Source organism: Erythrolamprus reginae, chromosome 1 (genome assembly GCF_031021105.1).
Source record: "Erythrolamprus reginae isolate rEryReg1 chromosome 1, rEryReg1.hap1, whole genome shotgun sequence".
Classification (NCBI taxonomy): Eukaryota; Metazoa; Chordata; class Lepidosauria; order Squamata; family Dipsadidae; genus Erythrolamprus; species Erythrolamprus reginae.
In genome coordinates, this window is record NC_091950.1 from 85,166,316 (window position 1) to 85,187,303 (window position 20,988).

The following is a 20,988-nucleotide window of genomic DNA, read 5'->3' on the forward strand; positions in this document are numbered from 1 at the left end:
CGTTGTGTCACTAGCACTGCAGTGTCACAGTAAACAAAAGCCACTAACTCTGAGTTTTCCAGATTATTGTGTGCATTACCATTGAGTACCTAAATAGTTTTCAAGCCAGTATTGTACACATGATATATAATCACAAGTTTTAATATATGTACTTATAAGCAAAATAATAAAAAAATCACACATTCTAAACAGCATCAAAAGCACAACACAGTAAGAACCTAAGAACATAAGAAGAGCCATGCTGAATCAGGCCAAAGCCCATCGAGTCCAGCATTCTGTGTCACACAGTGGCCCACCAATTGTCCATGGGGATCTTGAGCAGAAAGAGAAGGCAAGATCCTCCCTTTCCCTTGACCGCCAAAAAGAGGTACCCAAGGGAATCCTGCCTGCCTCAACCAACATAGAGGCAGCACTTGGACATCCGTTTCAATAACCATCTGTATGCTTGGCATCCATGAATCTGTTTAATCCTGCCTTGAAGCTATCAAGTAATAATCAATTCCTCGGAGAGAGGTGACATATAAGTCCAAACAAACAAACAAATAATTTAAAAATACATCTAGTAAGTGTTAGAAGCAGCCACGTTTGCCTTTTCAAATTAATTTATCAAGACTTTCAGAAAAAAAATTGTAAAGTTGCTCCAGTAAGATTCTTGTGGACACTGAACACTGGAGCCATTCACTTTTATAGTAGATTCTTGCAGATCCCAAACTGCAAGGTATGAAAGAAGCAGTTCCTTTCCAGAGGTATCAGTAAGCATCCTTTTCTGCTTGAGCCAAGAAAGGGGCTTTTTGAGCCAATTTAATTTATTTAATGGAATTCAGAATGAAGCCTAGGGTGTAGACAGAGGAAGATGGATTGTTGCAGCAGTAATTCAAATAAACTCTGCATGGCAATACGTTTACTGCTGATTTTATGCCAAAGGGGTGCATCTTGTTAAATTAGCTAACAATGCCCCGTGCTCATATATAGGTACAAACATAAAGTGGAGGTCAACACATTTCTGGGAATGATGGATGGATGGATAAAATGAAGAAATAGTTTGTGCTGATCAAGTATGGTAACCTGTGGTTTCCAAGTTAGAAAGAACAATAATGTACCTATTATATCTGAGCTGCAAATAGCTACCAAGTCAAATGTCAAGTATCCCTTAATCAGTCACTTGGGAGAAAAAAATGGAGTTTATGGCTTATAAAAACACTTTACAGTGCAGATGAATGATGATCTGTTTGCTTCATTCTTGCCTGCAAGAAAGAGTCTTATTTATCCGAGTTATATTTGAGAGTTTTCTGCTGAGAAAGCCTCTTCCTGAGGAAGACATGAAGGATCTGAAACAATAAATATTTATTGTGGAGCTCCACAGGAGAGGTCTGTTTACATAAACCTGCATCTATATCACAATGTCGTCTGGCGGGCCCCAGGGGAAGAGCCTTCTCTGTGGCGGCCCCGGCCCTCTGGAATCAACTCCCCCCGGAGATTAGAACTGCTCCCACCCTCCTTGTCTTCCGTAAACTACTTAAGACCCATCTATACCGCCAGGCATGGGGGATTTGGGACACCTTTCCCCCAGGCTTATTATAATTTATGTTTGGTATGTATGTGTTGTTTGGTTTTTTAAATTGATAGGGTTTTTAGTTTTTTCTTAATATTAGATTTGTGCCTGTACAATATTGTTTTATCGCTTGTTGTGAGCCGCCCCGAGTCTTCGGAGAGGGGCGGCATACAAATCTAATAAATTATTATTATTATTATTATTATTATTATTATTATTATTATTATTATTATTTTTAAGGGGGGGAAATCAATGCATTTTGTGAGGCATCATGAGAATGCAAGATGGTGCAATTTTTTTTTCACTTGTCCTTTGGATCATGTTTCTAACTTTAAAAAGATTAGTGAATGCTGCCAACAGAGGAGAATAATTAAACTCAGGGTTGAACTGTGGAATCCTTGGTGCTCCCTGGGCTTTGTTGTTTCCTTGCAAATGTTTCCTTACACAACTAGAAAACATCTTCAGTGCTGGAAGTGAGTGACGTTTGCTCTGTGCCTTTAGTAGCGAAGCACTTGGTTAGTTTGGATGGTTTTACAATAGATATGTTGCTAACTTGCTGCTATTTCCTCTGCTCAGAGGTGGGCTGATGTTTGTTTGGAGTCCAGCGCAATTATGCTACTGCACCTAGGCAGGTAGTGAAATCACGTGCAGACACTGCCCAGGTGCAGTACCATAGTGTGCCACAAGGGTCTGTTCTGGGTCCTATTCTTTTTAATATGTTTATGAGTGACATAGGGGAAGGTTTGGTAGGGAAGGTTTGCCTATTTGCCGATGACTCTAAAGTGTGCAATAGGGTTGATATTCCTGGAGGCGTCTGTAATATGGTAAATGATTTAGCTTTACTAGATAAATGGTCAAAGCAATGGAAACTGCAGTTTTTAATGTTTCCAAATGTAAAATAATGCACTTGGGGAAAAGGAATCCTCAATCTGAGTACTATTATATTGGCAGTTCTGTGTTAGCAAAAACTTCAGAAGAGAAGGATTTAGGGGTAGTGATTTCTGACAATCTCAAAATGGGTGAGCAGTGTGGTCGGACGGTAGGAAAAGCAAGTAGGATGCTTGACTGCATAGCTAGAGGTATAACAAGCAGGAAGAGGGAGATTGTGATCCCGCTATATAGAGCGCTGCTGAGACCACATTTGGAATACTATGTTCAGTTCTGGAGACCTCACCTACAAAAAGATATTGACAAAATTGAACAGGTCCAAAGATGGGCTACAAGAATGGTGGGAGGTCTTAAGCATAAAACGTATCAGGAAAGACTTAATGAACTCAATCTGTATAGTCTGGAGGACAGAAGGAAAAGGGGGGGACATGATTGAAACATTTAAATATGTCAAAGGGTTAAATAAGGTTCAGGAGGGAAGTGTTTTTAATAGGAAAGTGAACACAAGAACAAGGGGACACAATCTGAAGTTAGTTGGGGGAAAGATCAAAAGCAACATGATAAAATATTATTTTACTGAAAGAGTAGTAGATCCTTGGAACAAACTTCCAGCAGACGTGGTTGGTAAATCCACAGTAACTGAATTTAAACATGCCTGGGATAAACATAGATCCATCCTAAGATAAAATACAAAAAATAGTATATGGGCAGACTAGATGGATCATGAGGTCTTTTTCTGTTGTCAGTCTTCTATGTTTCTATAATTGCACTGGATTCCACTAGCACTCAGAGCCACGGGAGCAAGCACACGTCACCGTTCCTCCTTAGCAGCCCACCTCTGCCTCTGCTGATGAGGATATCCAAGAATGGTAGTGAGTTCTTTTCTTCTTCTCAAGTGAACTTTATTCTTTTGGAGATTTTGTTGATTGTTTCATTCTTTTCTCCAGGTCAAACTCTTGGCATGTGTGCACATCTTTGAGGGCCATTCAGAAAAGTGAAAAATAAATAGGCTATACAACCCTTTTAATTATCCACCTGATGCCTTTTATATATCCAGTTTTTTTCTATATTCCTCTTGTAGCTAGTAATTATTAAATCCACTTTCAGATTAGTCTCAATCTTCTCCAATAAAACTCATTCCTTCTTCAATAACATTTTTAAACAATCTCTCTGTAATTTAATTTCTGGGTCCATTGCAGTGATGGACTCCTATGGGTACGGTCAGCTATGCAGTACCGGTAGCATAATTTTGGTCAGGTACACAGTACCGATAGCAAACATTTGATTTTTTTCCCCCCCTTCTGGGCTCTGGGTATGTTTTTCCTATTGCAGTAAATGAGTTTGAATGCATATAATTTTAGAAGAGCTGTGTGGGCGTGTGTGTACATACACTTTATATAGTAGGTAATCAGGGGTGGGCTACTGCCCGGATGGGGAGAATGCAGTGGGGTAGTGAAAATGGAGTTCCACCCCAGAGACCCCAATGCAGCCATGATCAAAGTGTGGTAGTAAAAATTTTGGTAGCCCATCACTGGTCCATTGTATTCAAAAATACAATTTACCAAATCTATTTTGTTTCATTCCATATTAGCAAGTCAAATTTCAGTGTTCTTCTCCTTTAACTGTGATCTTTAGTTCCTTCTATTTCCCTTGAATGTCTTACTTTCAAAGTCTCATCCTATCATGGTTTCTTATGGGCAGGATTCTTATAAATAATATAATTTAATAAATTAAATAAAAATATAATTTTATTTTAGATCCATCTAGATCCTTAGTTTCTTCTTATCTTTCCAAAATCAAAGTTCTAACCACTCCTTTACTGTTATTCTCCTCCTCAAAAACATCTATCTCCAACTTTCCAGAGCACAGGTCACCAACTGGTGGTCTGCAGACCACTGGTGGTCCGCAAGAAAGTTATGGTGGTCCACAGCGCACCTGGGTGGAGGAGATGCTCCGGGAGCTGGTGGGAGGCATTTTGGTCTCTTTGTTCTCTTTTTGTCTAGTTGGTGTTCTGTCTGGGTCCCTCCAGCAAACACCAACCCAAAAAGAGAATCCAGACACACTGGTAAAAATCAAAGGCAGTTTATAGAATTCAAAGCAAACACAGGTAACAGAAAATGTCCTTACAAACAGGAACACGCTGAAACTTCAAAGATGTTTCACGAAGGCCATGAAGTAAAACAGGATTCTTGCTGTCAAAAACAATGCTGGAGATAACAAACATACACCTCCCCCAAGTCTTCCAGTCTTCTAGACCACAAGCCAAGATCAGAGACGCCGAGAAGCAAAGCAAGGTCACAGAACTCCTAGTTGATAACGCTCCACATGGCTTCAAGGGCTGGCCTGCCTTTTAAACCCTGCTGAGGAGAACCACACCCAAACCCAGCTGTTGCCAATTCAGTGATGCCAATACCTTTCTAATTGGTCCCGTCTCTGAGCTGCACGTCTCTGTCTCATGTCAATTATAGCCTGTGCTTCCTCATCCAATGAGGCCAGGCTACTGGCTGGGGAGAGGGCCCCCCCGGGGCTCTCAGGCTGCTCCCCCTCATCCTCTTCCTGACTTTCCTCTCCCCCATCTGCCTGGTCCTCCCCCTCCTGTTCACTGTCCTCCTCCTCCGGGCCTGGATCCAGCAGAGATGCAGCCGGTCCCTGAGGAGCCTCAGGCTGAATCACAACAGTTAGTTATCTCTTTTGTATACTGTGTAGATATTGTTCATGTCTATGTGCCTATTGATGATTAATTGGTCAACTGCCACACTTCTAGAAATGCCCTGGTGTTTTTGCTAAGGCGAAACTAATCTTTTCCAAGAGAAAACCAAATCTCTCACTGATTTCCTTAGTGAAGGATTTGAAAGCTTAGCAAAAAGACAAGGGTCAGTAGGTTTGGAGTTGCAAACACAAGTGTTTGTCCTAGATTTGGGAAGATTTCTTAATTTAGGTTCACCATTCAGAGATATTTTTTTTAAGTAAAAACCCTAATACTCTCAATACTTTAGTTCAGTGATGGAGAACCTTTTTTGCTTGGGTGCCAAAAGGGCATGCACACCCACAGCCATAATGCAATTCAATTCCATTCCATTCAATTTATTAGATTTGTATGCCGCCCTTCTCCAAAGACTCGGAGCAGCTCACAACAGTAATAAAGAACAGTATAACAATGGAACAAATCTAATAATAAAATTATATTTAAAAAACCAACAATTTAAAAACCATACCGCACATACATACCAAACATAAAATATAAGAAAGCCTGGGGGAGATGTCTTAATTCCCTCATGCCTGGCGATATAGGTGGGTCTTAAGTAACTTGCGAAAAACCCGTTCTAATCTCCGGGTGGAGTTGATTCCAGAGGGCCGGGGCCACCACAGAGAAGGCTCTTCCCCTGGGGCCCACCAAATGACATTGTTTGGTCGATGGGACCCGGAGAAGGCCAGCTCTGTGGGACCTTATCGGCCGCTGGGATTCATGCGGTAGAAGGCGGTTCCGGATGTATTCTGGTCCAATGCCATGAAGGGCTTTGAAGGTCATTACCAACACTTTGAATTGTGACTGGAAACCGATCGCAAGCCAGTGCAGGCCACAGAGTGTTGTAGAAAAGTGGGCGAATCTAGGAAGCCCCACGATAGTTCTCACGGCCGCATTCTGCAATGCCCTCTCCCATGCACATGTGCGTGAACCCCCTCTGTGCTGCCTCACTGAACATGCCTGCAGACCTCAATGATGCCTTCAAACCTCTGGTAGTCCCTTTGGGCCATTTTTCACCCTCCCCAGGCTTCAGAAAACCCTCCAGAGCCTGGGAAAGTAGGCCCGTTGGGTCTGTTTTTCATCCTCCCCAGGCTCTAGAGGCTTTCCTGAATGGCCTACCCCACAATCCAGAAGGCCAAAAAACAATTGAGCAGTCCACACATGTGCGCTGAAAGTGCCATAGGGCATGCACGCCTCACATGCCCTCAGAAAGAGCTCTGTGGGCCATCACGGCTCTAATTCTTAACATTAGGTGATAGAATAAATGGCTTTCATGATATGCAACCTGCTGTCAGGCCGAAAGCCATCATGTGGAGTTAGAGGCTTTGGCCTGCCACTGCAACACAGCATAAGGGAATTGGGAGGGGTAGGAAAGAAGTTGATAGCCAAAACAAATTCCTTTCTCAGAGTCCAAGGTCATCTTTTATTCTGCGTCAACTATACAAAAGAGGGAGTTGGTGAATCCCTGCACTGGACTGGTCCACATGATTGCATTTGTGGGTGTGGGGATGAGAGATGAACTTTACACTGGGTGGAGTACTGGAGAGAAATTAGTATCGGAATGGCCAAAACATAATCCAACAGGGCTCTGCTAATAAATCGAATCTCTTGTGTGAGAATTGGATGGGATTCTGATTTATTTCTCAGGTGCTATTTGGGGCATTGACACCTGCTGTGTCTCATCAGTTTTCCTTAAATTATTTGTGGCTCAGAGTGGAGGTTTCCTGGTTAGTGTTTAATGTGCATTTTCCAAGTGTCTGATCAAGAACAAAACTCACCAGGCATCCTCCTCATGTTCTTCCTGCAGATGAATGGCTTTGCTTTGGTTTGTGTCCACATAGTGCACTTCAGCAGAGAGCCCTGCAAGGCTGAGGCCCTGTGAATATACTGCTAGCTCCAACAGACACGAGCTGGAGCTCCATGGCAGGATTGGACTGTGGAGGCTGAAGGTGCATCTATCCGAGATCCAGCTGGGGTTCAGGAGAAGAATATCCCCTGCAAGGAAAGAAAAGGTTGGGGAGAAAATACATTAAGAGCAAAGAAAAGTAATAAGAGAAATTAGAAATATGTAGAGAAATAGTGACAGGTTGAGAAAATAGCTTCAATAAAAACGTAAATTAAGTTATTGAAGAGAAGAAAAAAGAAGCTGGAAATAAATGAGAAAAATGGAATTTAAATCATACATTGACCTTTCTGCAAAGATATTATTATTATTATTATTATTATTATTATTATTATTATTATTATTAATAATAATAATTAGATTTGTATGCCACCCCTCTCCGCAGACTCAGGGCAGCTAACAGCAATGACAAAAATAATATACAGTAACAAATCTAATATTAAAGTTTAAAATAACAATTTTACATTAAAAAGCTTTAAAAACCTCAATGTATAAAAGAGCATACACACAAACATATCATACATACAGCTATATAGGCAAGGGGGGGGATGTCTCAGTTCCCCCATGCCTGACGACAGAGGTGGGTTTTAAGAAGTTTACGAAAGGCAAGGAGGGTGGGGGCAGTCCTGATCCCTGGGGGGAGCTGGCTCCAGAGGATTGTGGCCGCCACAGAGAAGGCTCTTCCCTTGGGTCCCGCCCGACGACATTGTTTAGTCGACGGGACCTGGAGAAGGCCAACTCTGTGGGACCTAACCGGCCGCTGGGATTCGTGCGGCAGAAGGCGGTCTAGCAGATATCCTGGTCCGGTGAAATGAAGGGCTTTATAGGTCATACATAACATACATAACATACATAACATATGGCCATGATGGTGAACCAATGGCATGCATGCTGGAAGTGGCACACAGAGCTATTTCTCCCAGCACACTGAGCCATTGCTCGTTGCTCTTCTGGGTTCCGATGCGTTGGCCAGCTGGTTTTTATGTGCACCAGTGTGCCAGAAACTGAAAGAGCAGCTGCCTATTGCACATGTGGGCTCCAGGAAGATGATCTTCCTGTTTCCAGAGTGCACATGTGCACAGACCAGCTGGTCTGATTTGGGGGTCCCAGCAATCACTTCCTCAGGGAGCAGAGCAAGGTAAGGTGGGGCTTCCCACTTCTTCCGTGGCCCCACGAAATTAATTAATTATAATTTGTTTGGTTTTTAATTATGATAGGGTTTTTAGTTATTTTCAATATTAGATTTGTGCCATTATAATATTGTTTTTATCGTTGTTGTGAGCCCCCCCGAGTCTTCGGAGAGGGGCGGTATACAAATCTAATAAATTGAATTGAATTGAATTGAATTAATTAATTTGTGAGAAGGCACTGCAAATCTACAATGATAGATGTAGTTATGTACTGTATTATAACTGTTCTCGTTAAAAAGAAACATATCTGTATAGCCTGGAACACTTATATATTAGCGAGTCAACAGGGGCTGGGAACCAATTATTTCTATTCCCTTCATTTCTTATGAGGACAATTATTTCGGATAGTGAACATTTCGGATTGGAACCAGCTTTGCAGAACCGATTGTGTTCACTAACCAAGGTTCCACTGTATTTGTCTGCATTCATTTGAGTGATTGTTATAGATAACCAAATTTAATACATGATGGTGTGCATGGAATAGAGAATGTTCATTGGAGAGACATTTTATACATTAATTCTATTATGTCATTAAAGACTAATCTCATCACCGGCTCAAGGTTGACTCAGCCTTCCATCCTTCCGAGGTGGGTAAAATTAGGACCCGGATTGTGGGGGCAATAGCCTAGGTCTGTTTAAAAAAAAGTGCTATTGCTAACATGTTGTAAGCCGCCCTTAGTCTAAGGAGAAGGGCGGCATTTAAAAAAATCAATCAAACAAACAAACAAACAAACAAACAAACAAATAAATAAATAAATATGGAGAGGAGAGAGGCATTCTTGCAGGATCCAATCTGGGTTGACCACAGAGGTTTTGCCTTCTGAGCTTTCAGACTCGTGCTAGAACTCATCTTCAGGCAAGTTCCCTAGCAGAGAGAAGTTTGTGGATGGTTCTACAGCATGGGTCCTCAAACCTGGCAACTTTAAGACTGGTGGACTTCAACTCCCAGAATTCTCCAGCCAGCAACTCATTCTACGGCATGAGTTTGGAAGCTCGGAAGACAAACCTCATTTTCCGCTGATCAACCCAGATTGGATCCTGCAACATTGTCCTGAGACATGTATATTTGCTTTTATTCATGAGAGCCATTCTTGTCTGCTTCAGCAGTGTTGAGTACCATACAGTAGTAAATCCAACTGGGCAAGGATGCTCTCTAGGCAGACAGATATTTAACCACAAATATAAAGATGGAACAAAAAAATTAATAACCTTCCAGATCTCTGTTGGACGAGATTGCATCCATAACGTGTTGATCTTCTTGAGAAGTCAGTGCAACAACTGAAGATAGTAGCCAGTCAGGTTGTCCAAAGCTATTAGCAGACATAATCCAAGAACAGTTCCATCCAAAATTACATGGAGTTTCTATTGTAAAAAAGACAAAAATAATCATTAAGGGCAATTAACCAACCAACCAACCAGCCAGCCAACCAATAAAGATATTATTATAATCAATGATACTAATTTTAATAAATAAGTTAATTTTTTTTAAATCGGACTCAATGCAAGTTGTCTGGCTATATGCAAACATAAAATAGTAGATAGCCTTTGTCTCAGATTATTTGCCACTAACAGTAAAGAAGTGATGTAAAATTAATTGTTCCACTGCTGTTACTGACTTTGCTGATTAGATGAATACCACAGCATGCTTGAACTATCTATAGAGGATACTAACTCGTATTTTTTTTCTGAATGTATTTTAGTAGTTGATTCACTGATTCAAAGAAAAAGACAGACGTGTCATATGAAGCAGTTATAAAGGTACTCCACTTATTTCAGCAATGTCCTGATGGCATATTCCTCTTTAGGATCCATTTTAAAAAGCAGGAAATAAAGTTTTGCAAGCTTAATTAAAAAAAAAAAGCCAAGTTGCCCATGATGCTGATTGGCTACCATTTCAAAACTTTCTCATCAAACAGTTATTCTTTTCAGAATGTCTCCTTTAATAAGAAAAAAAAACCCCACACTAATTTATACATACATTTCTGTCTAATTTGCATGGAGCCTATCAGAGGGAGAAGAATGATGCCTGAACAAATATTCAATTTTATAGCATGTTTACTTATTGCCTCACTCAAAAAATTGGTTTATCTTGTGACACAAGAACAACTTAAACACTCTTTTCATTTGGCTGCACACCCACTCTGACATTATTCAGACTCCAGTTTACATTGGCTACTTCAGTAAAACTAGTAGAAAACTTTGCCCCACCCAACAGCCTTCAGAGGTGACATGTCACTGAGGCTTGAAATGCTTGGGGGGGGGGAGTGGGAGGTGGAATGTAAATTTCAAGCCTCAGTGACATGTAAGCATGAAATAATTAAATAAAGCATGTGCCTTCTCTTCAGTTTGTAGTGCGTGTTATGTGAAGAATGCATGTCATATGGGTTCTGGCTTGAAACGAAAACAAACTTCTCCAAATAATACTTGATTTAAAAAGTGTTTTGCATTACATTTCCATTCAGCTGAATTAATTTGAAGGAACAAATAGTTGGACTAAGAGTTCCCCACCCCCTAAAGCTGCATGGTTGAATTTATCAGCTTCTTTATAGAAAAACAGCAACAGCAGAGGGAAAGCACACAGAAAATATATACTAAAGAGAAATGATTACAAGATTAGTAATATTACTACTGCTACTAACTACCTTCTTGCCTTGTCCAGTTCCTTTCTTGAGAAACAGTTGCTGCAGAAAATAAATAAGATTTTATAGGGATTAAATATTTATCAACCTAAAGATTAACACTACCAGTGCATCACTCCTTAAGCTCAAGAATAGTTGAGAACAAAATATATTTTTCTACAGTTTTTGTATGTTTATTGATAAATATTTATTTATACATTTTGAAATTTATTGTTGGAACATGCTCTCAAATGTATCTGGAAAACACTATTTAAATGTATCTAGAAAACACTATTTAAAATTAAGAGAGCATTTGTTCTATCGAACAAATAGGGAGTAATGACTGCTGATGGTGCAGTGATTAAAGTGCAATATTTCAGGCAAACTCTGCCCACGGTCTGAAGTTTGAGCCTGATGGAGGTCAAAGTTTATTCAGTATTCTATCTTTCCATCTTCATAGGTAAAATGAAGACCAAAGATTGTTGGGGGCAATATGCAAATAATGCTTCTACATTGTAAAGTACCCGGAAAGTGCTGTAAAGCACAATTGGGTAGTGTAAATACTATTGCTATTTGTTGTCATGCATCTGGATTCTCAGAAGCATTTGGCTTGCTACAACTAGAAAGAGGATGTCAGACAAGACTCATCCAACATGAAAGAAGAAAAAAAATAGAACAAAACTGGTCTGCTAAAACTACTTCTTTGAAACATCATGTTGACTATGCTCCATTGCAACACCACTTAGAATGGCTCAGTATTTTGTTCTACCTTTGAAATAAAACCCTTTCAACACTAACATTTTGTTTTAACTTTGGGAGCATTTAAAAAAAAATCGGTTTTGAGATCTGAATGGTTAGATGGTTTGAATGGACTATTTCAAGATAATATGCTATGACTGCTCAAAAGAATCAAGTTTTGTCTCAATCTTGAACAAAGTCTTAAAACACACATGTTTTGTTTCAAGCTCAGGATGCTTTAAAATGTCTGTTTTGAGCTGGACACATTTTTTTTCCACATTCCTGCGCTTTATTTGTGAATGAAATAAATTTCATTTTTTTTTTTGAAAGCTTGGTTTAAATGAGAACTAATGCACCAACTATGTAACAGATTATACATCTTATCATCCTCAGGCTAGATTTAATGTACATATACTGCTCAAAAATAAATAAATAAAGGGAACACTCAAATAACACATCCTAGATCTGAATGAATGAAAGAAATGTTTTCATTGAATACTTAGTTCTCTACAAAGTTGAATGAGTACAACGGCATGTGAAATTGATGGTCAATCAGTGTTGCTTCCTAAGTGGACAGTTTGATTTCACAGAAGTTTGATTTACTTGGAGTTATATTGTGTTGTTTAGGTGTTCCCTTTATTTTTGTGAGCAGTATACATTCATACCTACATGGCTTAGGAGCAGGCTATTTACAAGACCATCTCCTGCCATAAACCCCCAGAGACCTATTAGATCACCAGGAGTTGGCCTTCTCCAGGTCCCGTCAACTAAACAATGCAAGTTGACAGACCCATAGGGGAAAGACTTCTCTGTGGCTGCACCAACCTTATGGAACCAGATGCCCCCCAATGTACGTACTGCTCCCACCCTACTGTCCTTCCGAAAGGCCATCAAGACCTGGCTTTGCTGGCAGGCCTGAGGGTTGTGAATGTAACACCCTATTACGGCCAAATTGTTACTGACTGTATGCATGTGTGTTTGATTGGATAGTTCATTGGGTTTATTATGGTTTTACTGTTCTTTATTAACTAATACAGTGGTACCTCTACTTAAGAACTTAATTTGTTCTGTGACCAGGTTCTTAAGTAGAAAAGTTTGTAAGTAGAAGCAATTTTTCCCTTAGGAGTGAATGTAAAAGCAAATAATGCCTGCAAACCCATTAGGAAAGAAATAAAAGCTTGGAATTTGGGTGGAAGGAGGAGGAAGAAGAAGAGGAGGAGGAGGACAGTCACTGCTAAAGGAAGAAGGTGAGGTGAGGGGGATCAAAAAGTTCCAAAACTTTAAGGCTTAAAAAAAAAGAGGGACTCTGAGGCAGTGAGGAGGAGCATGCACCTCCCATATACGCCATGCAAGGCTGCCTCCCATACACTGTGCCAGAGAGAGAATGCCAGGAGGAATGGCAGGAAACTGGCTGGGCCGTCGTGCTGCTCTCAAATTTCCTGGGAAATTTTTCTGGGCTTGGGTTCTTAAGTAGAAAATGGTTCTTAAGAAGAGGCAAAAAACCCTTAAACACCTGATTCTTAGCTAGAAAAGTTCTTAAATAGAGGCGTTCTTAGGTAGAGGTACCACTGTATTTGACTTTTGTTATATTTACTGTTGTAAGCCACCCTGAGTCCCATTGGGGTTGGGCAGCATAGAAGTCAAATTAATTAAATTAAATTAAATTTAATTTAATCTTACATCAAAATTTATACCCTATCAGACGTACGTACACTGAAAGTCAGCACTGGCTTTAGACATTTATTGAGTTTACTCATTTTTCATTCACCTCTTCCCTAAACCTTAAATGCCTATGCCAGTAGCACTTGTATGTCTTCTTAGAATCCTTAAGGCAGATGAGAGGTTGTTGAAAATTATTGAATTCTTTAGATTCCCTAGATAAGAATAGGAGAGGGCAAGAATCTGGCTGTTTAAAACATAAACTGTAACAAAAGACCAATACCAGCTGAGCTCTTCATTGGAAATAAAAGAACTGCATGCAGGACAAAAGAAAAGCAAACTGCACAATTTGCTGGAAATGTTTTAAAGAAGAAAGAGAAAAGTACTTGGATGGGAAGAATGAGCAGAAGAAAGAATCCAGTTCCTTTCTGGAGGTACATAGGGGGAAGAGGAGTCTTTCTCGTCTGATTTAGTTGAGGCAACATCTGCAACAAAGAACGACAGTATGAAAACAAAAAAGTTGAAAGATATCAAAGACTTCAGTGAATATAGAGAGAGCGATGATATTGGATGATGGAAGTTCCTAGTGTTATAGTGAATGACTTGAAGATAATAATCCAAGAATGGTTTATTTATTAAAAAAAACATGTCTGTTTCATTCCTCTCTCTCTCTCTCTCTCTCTCACACACACACACACACACACACACAGAGTTATTAACAACTAACCCATTTCTTGGGAACCTGAGGTGAGTTACAGTAAAAAATAAAACAAGCCAATACAAACAATACTGAAGTTGACCTAATCTAATAAATCCAAGGCAGCTCTAAGACTTTCAGCAGCCATATAACAACAAGGCTTTTTGGAAAGCTAGAAAGAAGGCCGGGGTTTCTTTAGTAAACAGGTTGGTTTAAAGAGCAGGTGCAGTCAATGAGAAGGTATACTCAGCCACTCAACTCTCATAGCTTGCATGGGATGGCTTGAATCTGTGGCGAATATTGTCCTCTTGTATAAAATGTTAAAGGGGCAATCAGCATATTGAATTGACGCTTGACACAAAGCAATAACCAATGCAAATAACTTGTGATGATATGTGGGCTCAGGGGAGGGGAGTGCCAAGCAATTACAAAAAAATCTATATATATGAGTCCTGGGAAAACATAAACTGAAATAGAGAGGGGTTTTGGCAGGCTTTCAGGATTCTGTTACAATACTTCAATTGCTCTAAAGTATGTAGGAAAGCTCTTAGCTAGCACATCCTTTTCCTGACCTTGCCTGCCTTGAAAGGTGACAACATTCCTGAAAGCTTTTTGACTCTCTCATCAGAGAGACTTTGGATCTTACCTTTTTAGCTCTAGAATATGACACGACAGATCCTCAACACATCCCTCCCTCTGTAGAGCATCCATGCACTGCAACTTGCCCATCAGTTTCTTCTGAAATACCAAAGCAAGACCTATCCCCTGAACAGTCTCCAGATTTGTCAGTGACAACCTGCTTTGTGCCATAATGTCAGACAAGACAGGAAAAAGCATATTCTAGCTTTGTCTAAATCTTTCATTTGAGACTTGTAGAGTCATCTTGAAAAGTTGCCTATCCATTCTTGGAGACAAAGTGGTGGTGGGAGGCAAGAATGATGAAAAGTGAATTTGACTCTGAGAAGGGAGGAGAGAAAACTGAGCTATTACAAAAAAGCTATCAGAGCCCTGGGAAAGTAGAAAGTGTGAGAAAGAAACTCAGAAAAAAATCTGCCTTGATTTTCTTTGATATAAGTAACAAGGGGCATTGAGTGACCTTTGAGATTTTATTTTTGTACCTTAAATACATTAAAGTACACCCTGAGATACTTCTGTTTTTCTTTTAAAATCTGGCCAATCTTGAAGAGCTGACCCAATATGTCTAATACTGCTAAATCTGTTCTCCTCAATTAGTAGATAGTCCTGCATTCTATACACCTTGATGCTTCCAAGTTTGTCTTCATGTATCATCTACATTGCATTACCTATGAAGTGACAAGAAAATTAATTATTATTGTCAAGGGAATCTTGGTCAAAAAAAGGTCTGTAACTCATATACTATATCAATCAAAACTGGACAACTCCTTTTTTTGATAACTAACTTAATAGATAAGGGGAATGCCCTGGATATGGTGTACTGTATGTTAACCTCAGGAAAGCATTTGACACAGTTTGCATTGATAAAATATAGGCTGGAAGATTAAATGAATTAATAAGTGTCTGAATGACTACATTCAGAAAATATTTCTAAAGGGCTTTATATTAGTAGTATTGGGTGGAAGTCCTTATTTTGGACCTTATGCAACATTTTATTATTGATCTGGATGAAGCTATTTGATTTTTGATCATGGGGTTATTTATTAGATTTATGTTCCTTTTTTTTTTTGTTCTGGGGTGCATTATAACATTTATAATACTCCATTCTCTGATTTTTCCTGTAACAGTCAATTCTGTGATATACAGTATATAATATGTTGGGCTCAGAGACTGCTGGGCCATTACAGTAAATTTCTGTGGCTGATGTACTTAGGATTGCCCAGTGAAAATCCAATGGTTTAACATTCTCCACAATTTCTTTCCTAGCTAGCCACTACAAGCTCAAATACCATTCCTTGATATATGAAAAATAAATGTCGGTGCTAGAAAGCATGATTTTGCATTTTACTTACTCTGAACTTCATCTGCACTTTGAAATTATTTCACTCAGTGAAGAAAGACACTTTTGTACAAATCATTTTTTTATTTTACCCTCTTGAATTGTTAGGTATCATCAGCAAATACAGCCACTTTGCTGCTCAGCTATGTAGATTACCGGACTCTGAAACTAACTATAGTAGTCAAAACAGTAAAAACTAATTATAATAATTTAGATGAAAGGCTGAGTTTGGGAATTTACAGAATCTAATGCAGACAAGACCTTATGGACTGGAAATGGGTATATTGTAAAACCTTACTTACATTAGAGTTGGCACAGATAACTTTCTCTGGGTACTTGGACAGTGTTGTGTATACTCCTGTTCAGCCTGAGGATTATTCAGATCCCTAAGTGGAGAGTGATTTTTAATTGGCAGACGGGCCTGATTTACAGATAGAAAGGGAGGTTAGTTCGCAGGCAGAGGCAAATGATGTAGAAATGCATTCAGGATCTAGTGAGGAGGACCTGAGGTGTATTAACCCTTATTTCAGATGCTTTCAGGAGGGAACCAGTGTTAGGAAAGAAATATTAGAAGATGAGGAACTGGTTAATCAGTTACCTCACATCCGGGTGTGAACAGAAGAGAAGCTGATTTCATTCAATCTTGCAATCCCAATATGGATGCGTCCAGGACATGCTCCACAGCATAAGCTAACAATGTGTGATTTATTACCTGCTTTTATGACTCCTGGCTAGCACTGATTATCCCATAAATTTTAGAGTGACTTGTGGAATGTTTTTATGTTACTACCAAGCTAATCTACTTAATTGCTAAGGATAGAGATGAGGAAAGAAAACACTGTGTGCAAAGTTGGTGTATTAATGAGAGAAATAAGGAGAAATAAAGAAGAAGTGTTTTTACAAAGAGATGCATTGAGCAATCATTTATTCCAAGTATTATTTGTATGAGCCTGAAACCAGAGCAGACAGGGAATTAATCTCTGCCGGTGCTCAGAGAAAAGAAACACTCCCTTCGCTCTGGGCAGTCAAGGAGTCACCACAGCAAAGGAAAAGTGCTGGCTACAAAGCGAGCGAGCGAGAGGAGCCCTTCAGCATGGGAAGGAAGAGACAACAGGTAGCAACAGCAGCAGCAGCCTGTGTATGGGAGGCAGCCTTGCGCCAGGTGTATTGGAGGCGCATGCTCCTTCTCACCGCCTCAGTCCCTCTTTTTTTTTTTTAAGCCCTAAAATTTTGGATTTTTTTGATTCCCCTCACCTCACCTTATTCCTTTGGCAACAACTCTCCCCCTCCTCTTCTTCCTCCTCCTCCTCCCACCCAAATTCCGAGCTTTTATTTCTTTCCTAATGGTTTGCACACATTATTTGCTTTTACATTGATTCCTATGGGAAAAATTGCTTCTACTTAAGAACGTTTCTACTTAAGAACCTGGTCACGGAACGAATTAAGTTCTTAAGGAGAGGTACCACTGTAGTAGGAGAAAAAAGACAGACAATAGAAAGAAAGACTCCGTGGAAGTCAGCTGTCTTTTAGTTCCCACTTTCTTGCAGCCCAAGTGTAGCATTGGTTGCTGCAGATAATACAGAATGAAAGCTAACAGAACCTAAATGCATATCTAAAAGCAAGGCAATAGCAGGCATAGCCAAAGTTATATCATCAATTGTCTCCACAAATATTTCACAACCTCCCTAGCCAGAGGAAGTGGCCTTTCTCTCCCTTGCCTGTAATTTTAGACTGAGTGTTTTCTAAAGGAAAAAAAATGATTTGATTAAGAGTTGGCTGTAAAGTAAGCCAGTGAATAAAACCTGATATGCAGGAGTTCAGTCACTTACAGCAAAGTCAATTCATGATTAATTCAGAGAGTTCAAACCAAATATCTAGTAGCAGGCAAAGTGAAAAAGAAAAGAAAAGAAAAACCAGGCTTCCAGCATTATAACTAGGGAAGATAATATTTCTAGCACTTAGCATTCAGAAGCTTTTGTGTGCCTTCCAAGGTTCAGCATCAATTTGGTAAAAGTGCCCTTTTACAAAGTTTATGTTAGAATATTTACTCTTGAATTAATTTTGTGATTTATGACCCTACTACAAGTCACATTCTGAAAAATGAGTAGAGGCCAACCAATAAGTCATCTCACAAATCTCTTTGGGCGCCTCCACTTTAGGCTCTTCTATGGCATCTATAGAAGAAGTTCCCCCAAAAAACCGTCACAACAACCCCAAGCTCACAATTGCAGCAACACAACTCCCCTTTTGAATATTTGTGCATGCACCATCACTTGTACAAAGAGGTGGGGTTTGGATCACATTGCCAAAGCATTGCCAAAGCATCACCTTGACTTGTTTTGCTTTTCCCAGAAGGTACAATTGTCTTCTTGTTAGAAACATAGAAACATAGAAGACTGACAGCAGAAAAAGACCTCATGGTCCATCTAGTCTGCCCTTATACTATTTCCTGTATTTTTATCTTAGGATGGATATATGTTTATCCCAGGCATGTTTAAATTCAGTTACTGTGGATTTACCAACCACGTCTGCTGGAGGTTTGTTCCAAGGATCTGCTACTCTTTCAGTAAAATAATATTTTCTCATGTTGCTTTTGATCTTTCTCCCAACTAACTTCAGATTGTTCTTGTGTGAATAGCACAAAGATGCCTTACTAAGTATTTTTAGAGGGCCTATCCTCACGGTATCATCTCCAAGTTCATGTCTAACTTATAGGCAGTTTTAAAATTGTATTTTAATATTTAGGTTTTAAAGTAGGATTTGCCTTCTCCTTACAACACCCTTCGTTGTTTGAATGAACTGTGCTGCTTTAGTTACATATCAGCAATAGAATCATAAAATATAATTTATAATAAAGTTATTCTGGTATCATCTGATGATTCTGTACCCCATGCTGTTAGATGGCCAGCACTTTCACATAGATGTTAAAGAGGAGATGGCAGAGAGTTGAGCTCTAGGGCTCAATCACCAAAATTGACTAGCCACGGAGAAAGGAGAACCATTGATTAGATTAGATTAGATTTATTGGATTTATATGCCGCCCCTCTCCGCAAACTCGGGGCGGCTCACAACAATAATAAAAACAGTACATAATAACAAATCCAATGCCCACCAATCTAATTACAGTTTAAAATTAATAAATTCATAAAACAAATTCTATTTCCTACTTCAAGCCAAGGAAGCTGGTAACCAGAAGGATATCATGATTGATCCTTTAGGGGAAGGAGTTAGTCAGTTGAAGTAAGGATTGCTGATCTAGGATGAGTCATGGTGGCACAGTGGATAGAGTGCAGTCCTGCAGGCTACTTCTGCTGACTGCCGGCTACCTGCAATTTGGCAGTTCAAATCCCATCAGGCTCAAGGTTGACTCAGCCTTCCATCCTTCTGAGGTTGATAAAGTGAAGATCCAGATTGTTGGAGGTAATATTTTATTTATTTTTTATTTTATTTATTTATTTGTTTATTTGTTTTGTCCAATACACAATACATATAGAAGAAAATATACATGAGGTAATATATATAAAGAAAAATATAAAATAGAGAAGATATATGAAAGGAAGAACATATATATGATATATGAGATAAAGGAAAGACAATTGGACAGGGGACGAAAGGAACACTAGTGCACTTATGTACGCCCCTTACTGACCTCTTAGGAACCAGGAGAGGTCAATCATGGATAGTCTAAGGGAGAAATGTTGGGGGTTAGGGGTTGACACTACTGAGTCTGGTAATGAGTTCCATGCTTCGACAACTCGATTGCTAAAGTCATATTTTTTACAGTCACGTTTGTAGCGGTTAATATTAAGTTTGAATCTGTTCCGTGCTCTTGTGTTGTTGCGGTTGAAGCTGAAGTAGTCATTGACAGGTATTTTATTTCGAGTGGAGGAGTGAAGAGCTCTTCTGGTGAAATATTTTTGGACGTTTTCAAGGGTGTTGATGTCCGAGATGTGGTATGGGTTCCAGACAGATGAGCTGTATTCTAGGATGGGTCTAGCAAAAGTTTTGTAGGCTCTGGTGAGTAGTGTGAGATTGCCGGAGCAGAAGCTACATAGGATCAGGTTAACAACTCTAGAAGCCTTTTTGGCGATATTGTTGCAGTGGGCTTTAGCACTTAGGTCATTTGATATTAATATTCCAAGGTCTTTTACTGAGTGTGGCTGTGAGATTTTGTTTATCCAGTTTATATATGAGGTTAGGATTCTTTCTGTAAACTGCTTAGAGAAGGCTGCAAAGCGGTATATAAGTCTAAGTGCTATTGCTATCTGAAACACCTCTAACTTCCTCTGGCTGGTGCATGCTCATCAGAGAGATTCTGCAATGGAAAGAACATTGACCATTTGGCCATCATTAAAAAAAATTGTTGATAGAACTCCAGTGAACACTCCCAGCTCCTTGGTTCATTGCCTCTGTGCTGACTTCCCCACTGGTTTGTTGCTGTTGCTTCCATTTTTCCCCCCATGCCATTCCCCTTGCTGGCTAACTGGTACCAAAATGGCAGGACCACCAAATACCTCCACACACCATCCTCAAAATTCTTTTAAAAATGAGTCTGGGAAGCAGATATCTATTTCAGTTCTATAATTTTGGGGTTGGTGTTGGTGGTGAAAAAAGCTTACAGTCAAGGAGGAATCATTACATGTCACATAAATTCATCATAAATCCTGCTCAGCTAACATAAATGATGATCATGGTGATATATGTTGGATTGCATATCTGCTACTGTTGTCTAATCAGCCAGGGGTTGATTGAAATATGTGATGTCTGTCTGCCAATAGAGAGACAGGGAAATAAACTGAACTTGTTCCAAAGCCTCAGGCACCGCTGCTGTTTGTTTTGTTTTTTAAAAAAATGCCTCTCCCTCATACTCTTCAATCCTGCTAAACAAACTGTAGATTTCCCTTACTGTAAATTCTTCAGATCACAATCACCACATGACTAACAAACCAGTTGGTCATTTCCTCCTTCAGCATGAAGGAAACCCCTTGTTCTCTACACCTTCCTTGAGGCCACAGTATTTTT

The 20,988-nt window shown here is 39.6% G+C and overlaps 1 protein-coding gene across 3 annotated transcripts in view; it reads right to left on the reverse strand.

Moving 5' to 3' along the window:
* LTK (leukocyte receptor tyrosine kinase) overlaps positions 1 to 20,988 on the reverse strand; it is a 161,373-nt gene that overhangs the window by 90,944 nt on the left and 49,441 nt on the right. For 2 of the 3 annotated variants that reach the window (XM_070757323.1, XM_070757303.1), the window contains exons 2-3: positions 9,489 to 9,641; positions 6,965 to 7,181 (exon numbers count right to left, since the gene is read on the reverse strand). In XM_070757323.1, the coding sequence (XP_070613424.1) occupies positions 6,965 to 7,181; positions 9,489 to 9,603 (332 nt within the window). In that variant the 5' untranslated portion in view covers positions 9,604 to 9,641. Of the gene's footprint in view, positions 1 to 6,964; positions 7,182 to 9,488; positions 9,642 to 9,951; positions 10,033 to 20,988 lie in introns of those variants that run through there. The other variant, XM_070757312.1, reaches the window with a different exon arrangement.